Source organism: Melanotaenia boesemani, chromosome 21, assembly GCF_017639745.1.
Source record: "Melanotaenia boesemani isolate fMelBoe1 chromosome 21, fMelBoe1.pri, whole genome shotgun sequence".
Lineage (NCBI taxonomy): Eukaryota > Metazoa > Chordata > Actinopteri > Atheriniformes > Melanotaeniidae > Melanotaenia > Melanotaenia boesemani.
In genome coordinates, this window is record NC_055702.1 from 27,897,466 (window position 1) to 27,910,204 (window position 12,739).

Below are 12,739 nucleotides of genomic sequence, written 5' to 3' on the forward strand. Positions count from 1 at the left end.
TTCAGGGACTGGCGGTATGCAGAGGGAGTGTGGGTAAGGCCAGGTGCAGTGGACGGGAGGTGGATGATGGATGGCAGGAGTTAGCTGACCTTAATCTTATGGGATGTTTGTGGGTCATTGTGCAGCAGTTTATCTGCTCATTATCAATGCGTTCAGTCATGCAGACATGGTCAAGGCAACTTGCTGAGTTTCAAAATGGGAAGGAAAGAAAGATTAAGTTGCATGGTTGCTTGTACCAGACAGGCTGGTCTAAGCTTAGTTTAGTTTATTTGCCATTTGCAGAAGGAAAAAACAGTTGCAAGGAACTCAAAGTGCATTTTGACATTTAACAGACAAAACAAAAAACCACAAGCCTACGAATACAACACAGCCTTTTAGAAACTACTGATCTACTGGGATTTTCACACACAACCATCTCCAGGGTTTCCAGAGAATGTTTCTGAAGAAGAGAAAATATCCAGAGCAGCAGTTGTCTGGACCAGGATGTCTGGTTGATGTCAGAGGTCAGAGGAGAATGGACAGACTGGTTGGAGATGATAGAAAGACAACAGGAAGTCCAATCAGCACTGGTTCCAACCAAGGTCTGCAGAACAGCATCTCTGAACACACAACACGTCCAACCTGGAAGCAGATGTTCTACAGCAGCAGAAGACACACCGGGTGCCTCCTTTCAGCTAAGAACAGGAAACTGAGGCTACAATTCACACACACTCACAACACTGGACAATAGAAGATGGAGAAACGTTGCTGGTCTGATGAGTCTCCATTTCAGCTCCACATTCAGATGCTCGGCTCAGAATCTGCTGGAAACATCATGAAAACATGGATCCATCCTGCCTTGGATCAACGCTTCAGGCTGCTGCTGGTGTGATGGTGGGGGGAGATTTTCTTGGCCCACTTTGGTCCCCTTAGTACCAACGTGGCCTGGTTTAACCAGCACAGCCTTCCTGAGTATTGTTGCTGACCATGTCCATCCCTTTATGACCACAGTGGAGCATCTTCTGATGCTACTTCCAGCAGGATAATGCACCATGTCACAAAGCTCAGATCATCTCCACCTGCTTTCTAGAACATGACGATGAGTTCACTGGACTCCAACGGCCTCCACAGCCACCAGATCTCAGTCCAGTAGAGCAGCTTTGGGATGTGGTGGAACGGGAGATTCTCATCATGGATGCAGCCGATAAACCTGCAGCAACTGTGTGATGCTGTCATGTTAATATGGAGCAAAAACCTCTGAGGAAGGTTTCTAGCGCCATGTTGAAGCTATGACTTGATCCGAGTTAAACAGTAACTCTGTACTGCTGAACTCAGCTGAGTTACTGTTTAAGCAGAGCCAGATTTGACCAGACAGGCTCTTCCAGGTGCATTTGCATAAAAAATGCACAAAAATGTGCAAAAGTCAGAGTGCTTTAGCACTAGGTGTTCTGACATGAGTGAAAGAATCACATGGTGACACGTAACCCTCTAGCACTCTAGTCCTTGAAGTTCCAGTCCAAGTCAAACTTGGTGTAGATATTTAGTTGTGCATTAAACATCAGCAAATTGTGGTTTTAATCTGTTAGCATGTGGGAACATTTTCACATTGCTCTTTATTATGGGCCCACACAGCCGTGTGAGACCAAACCTGGAAATCAGTAAACTTATAATAAGAAGTTTATTCCTTCAACTATTGTTCATTAAATCAAAGAATGAGTTATTGTAAACCCAGAAGTTACAAACTCAACTACAAAAAGTAAAACTCTGTAAAGTTTAAATAAAAACAGAATGCACTGGTTTACAAATCTCTCAAACCAATATTTTATTCACAGTAGAAAGAGAAAACATCAAATGGTAAAACAAAGCAGCAACATGAGCATGTTAATTACAGAGCACCTTAGAGAGGCAGAGTCTCTCCGAACTAAAGCTGGGGAATCAAAAGTCTGAAAAGAATAAATGCCTTCACAATTTGAGTAAATGTAGATGATCATTTCTTAAATAAATTGTGGAAAAAGATGGAGCGATTTCATGATTAACTGTACAGGACTGATATGTAGCCGCTCGAAGATGCTGACGCTGCAGTTGTTAGGACAAACCAGGACCAGGACAAACAGTCCTCATGTGGTGCAAGATGGGCTGGATGTGTGCTGCTAAACTCTGTCCTTCAAGTGAGAAATCATCCGTTCAAATCCAGTTCTGTACATCTATTACACAGTCCTTTCACTTTTCTACTCCTACTATACCCACAGGTGATCAGGGCCATGCTCATTTAAACACATGTTAATAGTTATAAAACTACATATAGTCTCAGATTACACGTTTTAATACTTACTGGCCACCGCTGTCATCATGAGACAGAACAACTCTTTTTCAACCTGGATTGTGAAACCAGTACGGGGATAAATGTTTGCAGTTCAACATTCCTGGTGACACTGGGATGGATTTTTCCATCATCTACAATAAAATGCCATTAAAACACGTAGAGGACCAGCAGACAAACAGCAAAAACCAGTACTGGTTACCGCAGGTGGCACTGCATGAAAAACATACATGATTCCTGTCATGGAAGAACACTGCATGGACTCAGGAGCACTTCCAGAAATCTCTGTTTGTGACCCCGGTTCACCATAGCATGATGAAGAAAAGTCTGTGGACCAAAAGGAGACCTGGCTCTCTGACGGAGTGATTAGCGCCTGTCAAGCTGGCAGTTTAAAAATCTGGAAAGATCAATCCTAAAGGGAAATATGCTCATTTTAGAGCAACGTTTCCTTCCATCCAGATTTACTCAGGAAACGAGCTGCACACCTCTTCCCCCGCCTGCTTCTAACGGTGTGGTTTCATAGCAGAAGGATCAGGTGCTGGACCGGCCTGCTGCAGTCCAGATGTTTCACCGATTCAGAACATTTAGTGCTTCATGAGTCGAGAGTTAGATTCCTAAATCAGAGAAAAATGAGACATTTCTCTCCCAAACGTCCATCCGCTGTTCCGCTCGACTCCGGCCGTTTATGGACTGTTGTTAAAAGAAGCCAAAATAGTAAATATGTTCAAGACTTGGAGTTAACATGTATGATAAAATCTTTTATAAAAATAGTCTTCCCAAAGAAGGAATACCCAGACATTTGCATGTGCTGTGGGTGCCAGGTGTGGAGTGTGTGAACCCTTTCACAACAGCACACGAACCACACCGAACATACATGTCACTGTGCTGCAAGCAGGTTCTCAGTTTCTGATGCTACTGTAGAAAAGTATGTGATTATAGTGAGAAAAATCCTGAGAAAAAAGTTGTCTCTGTGTAAATTAACACAGAATTAAATGATGTACACATCACATCAAGCCATATTTTATTCCCAGTAGAACATTAACAACATTTCAGATGCTGAAACTGAGACATTTTATCATTTCATGGAAAATATGAACTCATTTTAAATCCCAACTTCCCCCCTCATGTTTCATGGAGTAAAAGTTTACAAATCTGTACAGCAGATGCACAGAATAAAAAGCTCTGGCAGCCCATAACAGTCTGCAAGCTTGGCTTGTTTACCTGTGAGTGTTTTGGATTTACTTGGTACGATTTATTATTTTTGTTCCATTCTTGGAAAAGCACCATGCGGCGCTACCTGTAACTGAATAAACCATTCAGAGAGACGTCATTACAGCCTGGAGGAGTTTACAGCTTCATTATCATCGAATACCTCCAGACTTCCCAGATTTATCAACAGCTCTGACTCTGACTACAACCATTCCCTTCCCCAAGCGCTGTCCTCGTCCCTGATGCTCGGCTGCAGCGACAAGCAAAAGCTTGACAAAGAAGTCAGATAGACAGAAACTTGCAGCGGGGAGCGGGGTGGAGGGGAGAGGCTGAGCCCTGGGGGGGTGTGCACCCTTCACCGGGGTTGTGTTGGTCCTCGCTGAGGTTAGGGGGGTCATCGTAAGCGCTGACTGGCAGCTGAACGTCCAGCGACTGATGAATATCTGCAGGCAAAATTTCAAGAGAATGGCGAAATGTTTCTTCATACGTTGGTGGAGGCTGGAAAAGAAAAAACGATGAAGTCAGACTCAGTTTCACATTGTTTAGTGATGATAGTGATAATGTTTATTTTTTAACCTTTAGTTCATTCAAATCACAACCATTTAAGCCTTAATGTGAAACCACATATCAGCAATCTGGCTTTTCCTCATGTTTCTAGGCTGAAACTACACAATTTCATCTTAAAAAAAATCTCATTTCACAATTGTTATTTCCTACGTTAACCATTTAGGGAATTACATTTTAAATATTTAGTGTGTAAGTTTAAGGAGGGGATTAACACCTTAACACTGGAATTTATTTATAATGATTGAAAAACCAACTAAAAGGTGTTTTTTTTTCATTATATTACTGTTTTCATATATAAACAAGACACAATGACAATAATTACAATTAAATATTAAATAAATTAACAATAATTCATAAAATAAAAATAAATAATAAATGAATAATATAAAATAAATATATAAATAAGAGTGAATAAAAGAAAATAAATAAAATAAATTGATTAGTTAAAGATAAATAAAATAAAAATAGAAGTGGCTTACAGCTGTTAAAGGGTTTTTATAAAGTTGGGGAAAATGAATATGAGTTATTCACGTTTTAAAAAATAAATTTAGCTTATAAATATAAAAACATAAAATAAATAAATACATTTCGCTTTGGATAAACAAAACATGTTATTTCTAGAGATGAGTATTACTGCAGTATATAAAACGTGTGTGAATTAATCAGTAAAACATATTTAAAAGTAGAATAAAGTGTAAACCATATTTAACAACGTCATATTATTGATTATCTGTAGATTTAGATTTTTCATACCCCTATCTGAACAACGAACGAATACCTGTTTAGCAATCGTGTGTATGTATGTATTTTCTTTTTTCTTTTTTTTACAAGAATACATCTAATTATCCTTAAAGAGCCATATTTTCAAAAGAAAATCTCTCCAAAGCATTTAACAAGAAAAATAAGCAACATTTCCCTCATGATCATATTATTTGTCCATCCAGGCCTCCATTTTGGAGTTTAATATAAATCTATCAAATATAGTTCTGAATGCTGGCATGAAGTCACATGACCTGGTTACCTGACCTACCCCCCTCTGAAGAGGCTCTTATGACATGACGCACTAACACAGTTAGCTTGCTACGTAGCAACATCACCACAAACATGTGGTGTTTGGTTCGGTCTTGCTCTTGATTTGTGGTTCTTGGGTTTTGTCATGTTCAGTTTGTTGTGTTCATGCTTTAGGTTTTCAGTTTTGTCATGTTTGGTTTTCCCTCTTGTGTTCCTGTGGTTCCTGTTTCTGGCTCATTAGTTCACCTGGTCTAATTACTCATTCACTTCACCTGTTCCTTGTTACTCCTCCTGCACATATATACCCCATGGTTTTCAGGTTGCTCTTGTCAGATCCTTACATGTGGTTCATTCCCTTGTTGTGTGTGGTTCCCTGTCCGGTGTATCAACAATAAAGCCTTGTCACCAGCACAGTTCTGCCTCCTGCCTTGACTGCCTGCATTTGGGTCCTCACCTCCGCCCGCTACACGTGACAGAATTGATTCAATACGTTACGGCATGCATCATGTTAATCTTCTGTCTTGCATTGTTCCGTGTTAAACCTCCATGTTTCTGTAGCAACTCAGAACTGAGAAACCACAAACTGGCTCCGCTGCAAACTGTTTGAGTTTCTGTATTTTAAACGACGACAGTTGTTTCTCCTTTAAATTCGAAGGTAAAGCAGGAATATTTAGGTGGCTGCGATCTGCAGCTTTGCCACTAGATGTCACTAAATCAGCAAACTGGATCTCAAACTCCTTGTGTATCATATTCCTGTGTCTGAGACGTATTGGATCATTTTATTGTAAAAACAAATACACCCTGTTGTATACCATGTGATATTCATTCGTTAATTATTCAGTAATTAATTAAAGAGTCAAATAAAGGCTTCTAAAAAGTTGAACCTTCCGCCCATTATTTCTTGCGTCTGGTGTTAAGGGGTTAAGAGACATCTACCCACACCTTTAAAACTCATTATGTTGTATGTTGGACATCATGTGGACATTTTTCCCTGATCTTACAAACATTGAAAAGCACTTGTAGGTTTGTCATTACAGTTATAATCATTTGTGGCACAATTACTACAAAGATAGCAACTATTTGTTGCCATAAACTGACCAGTTAGTGTTTGAGTTCAAGTGTTTGTACCATCGACTGAAATTCACTGGCTCTAAAGTCTGATGGGTTACCAGGTCTGGAACCTTTGTGCACATGAAGACCTTAAAGCTGCGCTCAGCTGCTTAATTGTTAAAAGAAGTTGCTAGAAAAAAAACTGATTTTAACAAGAAATAGCCTGAAACATGTTGGCTGGAACATCATTATAACCCTGGACAGAGTCTAGCAACATCATGCTAAGGTAGGTCTAGAGTTTAGTCACACAGCTCCACATATCTTGCTCTTAGAAAGTAAGTAAGTTGACATAGTTGTTTTAATTTAGTTTATCTTGAGGGAGTAGCAGTAAAAATAGCAGGAGAACGTTGTGGAAATGCATCACCTCCTCAGGGCAGCCGCTGAGGCCAAAGCGTTGAGCAATCATGCTGTGGATCGGTCTCTGCCTGTCTTTCTTCCGTACGCTCTCATAGGAAGGCAGCCGGGGCGGAGGACCATCCATGTGGTAGTCACGTGGTTTCCCGATGATGAACAGCGCTCCCGGAAGCTAATTTACCCACAAACAAGACCGTAAGCATGATAAGATGCATTTCAGTATGACTTGTCTGCTCTGAGTCTTCAAACCACTTACTTGCGGTCCGATAGCTCTCTGGTTAAAGGCGGCATCGTGCCCATCATGGGAAATACCGATCAGAGAATGCCTGCTGTGGTAGTGGGGAAGATGGTCCTGGTAAAGTAGATCATAACAGTTAGAATTTCTTAAAGTTATGCAATATAACTCTTCAATAACAATCCATCCATCTAAAGTGAACAGCCCTGGTCCCCAGTCTGGATAAATGTGGGGGATTGTGGCAGGCACTGCAGGACACTGACATCCGAAGATCATGTTGCTAGGCAGCATTGGATGCCCGTCTGTAGGAGGACTTCGGATCAAGAAGAGGAGGGAGGTAGTCAAGGCAGAAACAACGGTTTAATGGTGGGAGCTGAAGACAGAGGAATGTTTTTTAGAATTCAGGGAGGAGTGTTGACAAGTTCCAGGTGGTGTTACCAAATTTCTGGGAAGTGCTGAAGGAAAGAAAACAAGCTGGGATGATAAATGAGAATGTAGAGGAAGAGATTGGAAAAGAAGAAGTTGGACAGGAGTGCTGGGAGGTTAGTTGGACTAGGAGAGAGGAGGAAAAAGTACTTTGAGTCATATGCGAGGCTGGATACTAAGAAAGGATTCATATGAATTGACTAGACAGAGCTGGAAAGGATGTGCAGAAGTGGATGTTACATGGAGGAGCTGATAAATGTAGAAAAGGAGGAGGAGGAGTAAATATAGTGAAAAAGGAAGTGCAGATTATCGGCGAGGAGGACGAGCTAGATGAAGAGTGGAAAGGTAGTTCCAGTTATAGATTGATTCAGTTTAAAGGTGCAGGGTGGATTGGGTGTTATAGAGACAAGCTTCGAGTTTTAAAGGCTCCGAGAGTCCAGGAGCTTAAAATCATAAAACTGATGCAAAAGAGATTTTTTATCTTAAAGTTGCAGAATGCAGCAAAGTCAAAAGCCAATGATAGAAAGATTTAATATATTATTTAAGCAATCTAACCTCTTTACTAAAATAACTTGTGTTTGTGTTTTCGTGGAACGAACCATTTATATCTACTTGCCTTGGGTCTACATACATGGCAGCTGCCACCATTTTTACTACGGTGTCTCTGAATGGACAAACAACTCTGAGAACACCGTTTGGGAGAAGTAAGGCCTTAAAAGAACCATAAAAGACATGCTCACAGCTGCACCTGAGATCAGGTGGTCTCAGGTTTGCCGACACTAACACAAAAGCATGTTTATGTCTGGAAGACTTTTGGCCACTGACAGCCACCATACATTCACAACTGTGCCTTTCAGGTAATTGCTATGTCCATCTTTACCACTAGATGGCAGTAATTCTTACACACTGGACCTTTAAAGTCTTACACAGGAAACAAACTCAAGGAGATGAGATTTATTCTCCCCTACATGTGACAGATGTGGTGGTGTGTATGCATCACTGACTCGTTTATTCTAGTACTGGCCAGTTTTAAGTAATTACTAGAACAACATCTCTAGTTTTCTGGACAACTCAGGATTGACATTAATTTATATCAATGGTTCCCAACCTGTGGTTCCTAATGATATTTAAATTAAGGCCATGTCCACACAGAGAAGAGCTGAGTTCTTCTGCTTCAGTTTTTTGTTAAGTTACCTTAACTTAAGTTTCATCAGAGGACTCATCCAGAATGGAAGCTAGCTGATGAAAGCATAAAGCCAAGCATGGATTCTGTTTGGTAGTTAGATGAGGGGGGTCTTCAAGAAAAATAGTTTGGGAACCGCTGATTCAGTTTGGAACCGATCAATATTTGGCTGCTGTGATGAGATAAAGACCCTCTCTGCTCACCAAAAAACAGATTCTTAAAGCAAACAGGGCTGCAGCTGAAAAAACGACAGATCTCCATCATCTCCATGTTTCAAGATGCTGCATGAGATGTTTACTGTTTCTAAGATGGAACAAAGCTGTGATAGCAGAGAAAAGCAGCAAGCATTCTTATACATCAACGTCATTGATGCCTTTTGTTAATTTCTGTATTGAAAGTATTAAAATAAAAAAAGATGATGAGTTTATGCTTTATGTCCAGAAAGAGTTTTTGATTTTCTTTCTTACCAACCATTTATTATTATTATTTAATTTACATTTCTTTAGCAGTGTGGTATATAAAATAGGAATATTAAAATCTCTGCACCTTATCACCACCTGCGCTGTGACATGACATTTCTCCCTCTCTGTAAACTGTCAGCTGAAGCCTGAACAAACGACATGTTGTTCTGTGTACAAAATGACAATAAAGTCTGTCTAAAGTCCAAAGTCTAAAGATGTGGAGGTGTGTAATGGAGAGCGGAGGAATGACAGTCCGTAGAATGTGTGTGTGTGTGTGTGTGTGTGTGTGTGTGTGTGTGTGTGTGTGTGTGTGTGTGTGTGTGTGTGTGTGTGTGTGTGTGTGTGATTGAAAGCGAGGACGGTTGGTGAAAAACTTCAGACACTAAGTACAGAGATTAGTTAGGATGTGGGAAAGTTTTGAGTCTTCATTCATGAGTCTCTCATCATTTTTAATGTTTTTATGGCTGTGTTGGGCTTTTTTCACGTCTCTTTAAGGTTTAGGTCATTTTCGGTCATTTTGTGGTTGATTTGAATCCCTGTGGTCATGTTGTGTTTCTTTGTGACCTCATAGAGTTTGTGGTGGACCAGGTCTCTTCATGGTCATAGTAGTTGGTGCTTGTGCTTACGGTATAGTCTTGTGTCCTGTAGGACCTGAATCTGCAGCAGAGAGGATCTTTTCTGTAGAGGAGCACCACCAGCATCAGTATCGCTAAACAAAAGGCTGCACAGGACACTGAGGAAGAGGAGGAGGAGGAAGATTAAAAAACAACAAACTGCATACAGTATACTCCTCACAGCAGACAGACATGTATTAATTTTCTATCGAAGCCATCAGGTCCCATCAGGTGAGAGGCAGGATACACCCTGCTAGGTCGCTAGTCCATCATCTGCATCTGGACCAGATCTGATGTAACGTGTTCCAGGATGTTTTTATATTCAAGAATCTGTCTTATTTATGTATTTTTTTTTAGAAATTTCCTGCTTCTTGGTAAAAGTCGGACCACCAACAGGCCAAAGCTAGTTAAACATTAAGCCCTTTAACCTTAAAAGCACCTTTAATTGTTTTGTATTTCACTATATTTGGTATGAAAACACAACCCAGCAGCAGGTTTAGATCATTAAATGAAGAGGCCTTTAAAATGAATGCAGCATCGCAGGGCTTCACTTATCAGCCTGCTGATGGTTTTAATGACTTCTGTTCCACTGAGTCATTGTTTTACTGCTTTTTAAGATTTTCTCCCTTTTAAAGAGACGTAAGAGACTTAACTTTCTCATCCATGAAGAGACTTTTTACTTTGACCCGCTCCCGACCACATTATATGGTAAACATGGCTCAGAGTTTAAGTAAGTAAAACAAAGAAAATCAAGGGAACATACTATTCAGCCATCAAAGATTTATAGTTGCCATGGTAACGCTTAAAACACAGTTACATTTTTCCATCATGAGAGTCTTGTCCCCTAACATCCCTCCTGGTTTATAACTGAATCGTGTCAGATAGACATGCTGAAGAAGAAAATGAAGTCAAACACCCACCTGAAGCCATGATGATGGTCACCAGCTCTGGAGGCATGGCGGCGCTCTAATAACCACCTTCTAGTCCTAATTTCAGTGTTCTGCTCTGCACGTCATCTGCAGCTTTAGACAGGTCCTGCCTTTCCGTTGGAGCTGGACGGAAACAGTTTTATGTTTTTCTTTCATCATGCAGAAACTAGATCCTCCTGGTAGCTAAATATTAACACTGTGTCAAGAGCGAGGGTGACTTTCCTGTCCTCATTCTGGGGGTAAAAATAAATAAATAAGTACCTTGAAGCTGTCTTTTGTAAACTCTAGTGGACGTTTCTGGAAGTGCACAAAGAATGAGCTGCTGCAGGTTATTAGAATCACCACAAGACACAGTAATGTGACCCCGGACTGTACTGGGCTTTTCTGTTCTTTACAGTAAATGTAGTTTAGGGTCTGCTGGGCTTCATCTGCTTCATCCTGACCAGGATGAAGTGAGTGGAGAAAATGGATGGCTGGTTAAAGTGTGCACTGCCCACAGAGGCGTTGTGTTTTTCAGCTTCCTCTCCATATGTGCACGTTGGAGCACCGCCTCTACAGTTTAGCCGTTTTGCTCCTGGTTATTAGACCTCCTACGCATGAGCTGTTTGTTACTCAGCTTTCTGCTGCTCAGTGTGGATTTCTGGCTCCATTTGCAACAGCGGACAAAATGAATGAAATAAAGGTTGAAGGTGTGAAATATGAACAAGTCACGCATGGGGCAACATCAGGCCAACATCTCCAGCCATGAGTCAGTCCATACATATCGTAAGCTTTATATCATAATGGCCGAAGTCATATTTTGGTGAAATTGTGATATCTATCTAACGGTACTCTCTGAAAATAATTTAGGCAATTATACTATGAGGCTAACAGTCTGCAAATATGCAAGAAATTTCTGTTTGTTATTTCACCGCTTGGTCAATCACAGCAAGCCTGTTTACAAGCTGTAAAGCTTTTAATGTTTTATGTAAAGCACTTTTAATAGTCTTGTACACACGTGTGCTATACAAATAAACTTTAAGCCTTTACATCTGTGCATGTGTAAAAAAACAATAATAATAATAATAAAAAACAGAAGTGATGTAGTCACAACCCATATATTTGCTTTATTTATTTTATCTCTATTCCCAATACATTGGTCCATATCAAATAACAAACCAACGTTTTCTCCTCATGGAGGATAAACAAGGAACAGCCTGTAGCCTGTTTCCTGTTATTGCAGGGAATTATTGGACTGTGTCTGTAAAGTCCCTCGAGATGACTTTGACATGGATTGACAGCAGGGCTGACCTGAGCCTTTATGGGACTCCAAGCCGATTTTAATTTGCACTTTTCAATATGCAGCGTGATGTATGCACGTAGTATAAAAGACCAGATATTTACAAGATGTTGAGTACTGAAACAAATACTAATAAATCCCTTTTACTAATTAGTTTTGACTTTAAAACTTGAAACAAAGGTACAGCAGTGTGTAAAAAGGCAATCTTCCATTACAGAATAGTTAATAACTGCAGCTAACTTGTCCTTGACTTCTAAAGTTAGTGAACCTCAACTAATCCACAGAACTCTGCTGCACAAAAAACTGCATGCACCGAATTATATTAGGAAAGGAAATTATTTAACTATTTGCTTCACAACCTAGACGCTTAGTGCTCCCACCACATCAGTAGCTAGACTCCTTCCCTCTGCTGAGTGAGGAAATCATGATGAAAGGACTATAGGGAGGAAAGGAGAGAGAGAAAAACAAAACGCACCGCCTCTAGCACTACACCACAGCACCTGTGTCCATGACGTCCTCTCCTGTTTGATTTCTTGCTTGTGTTGTTCCTACTCTCAGATGTAAACCTGGATTTACTCATGTGGCGTCTGCTTCATGGCCATAGGTGCTGCATAGCTCCACGGAGGCCCGACGCGCACCTCTTCCAGACCTGACGTGCACCCCTGCTATGCAGATAGTAACGCAGAACTACTCCCTTATGATTGGTCAATTTGGGATTACGAAATTCCAGATTTCTGGATCTTCTTCTTTTTAAAAACAGCATCCGATGGATCAAGTTGATGAGAGGCTGATCGAATTATTTCTTCATTTTTATCCTAATAAAGACACTGAACCATACCGGACGCCATTGTTGTTTTAAAATAGAAAATATGTACCGGAACTGAAATGAACCATCAAAAGAACTCCGACCTGGTGAGTTTACCGGCCGATACCACCCCTGCTGCCACCTTCAGGTTAGGAGGAGAAACTGCAACACGTCACCATAACGAGGTGTTCCCCCTACGCTGGAGTGTGAGAGCAAACTCACCACCATCAGCTACGCCGTAACCGACTGCAAGCAGA

General features: G+C 40.7%; 1 protein-coding gene across 1 annotated transcript; it reads right to left on the reverse strand.

The window, feature by feature from the left end:
• Positions 1-3,269: 3,269 nt before the first annotated feature.
• Positions 3,270-10,598, reverse strand: LOC121632547. The gene is made up of 5 exons (XM_041974135.1): positions 10,390-10,598; positions 9,482-9,588; positions 6,807-6,902; positions 6,561-6,722; positions 3,270-4,006 (listed from the first exon to the last, which is right to left on the reverse strand). Exons 1-5 carry the CDS (start codon positions 10,424-10,426, stop codon positions 3,791-3,793), a joined length of 618 nt encoding a protein of 205 aa, XP_041830069.1. The 5' UTR covers positions 10,427-10,598; the 3' UTR covers positions 3,270-3,790.
• Between the last annotated feature and the right edge of the window lie 2,141 nt (positions 10,599-12,739).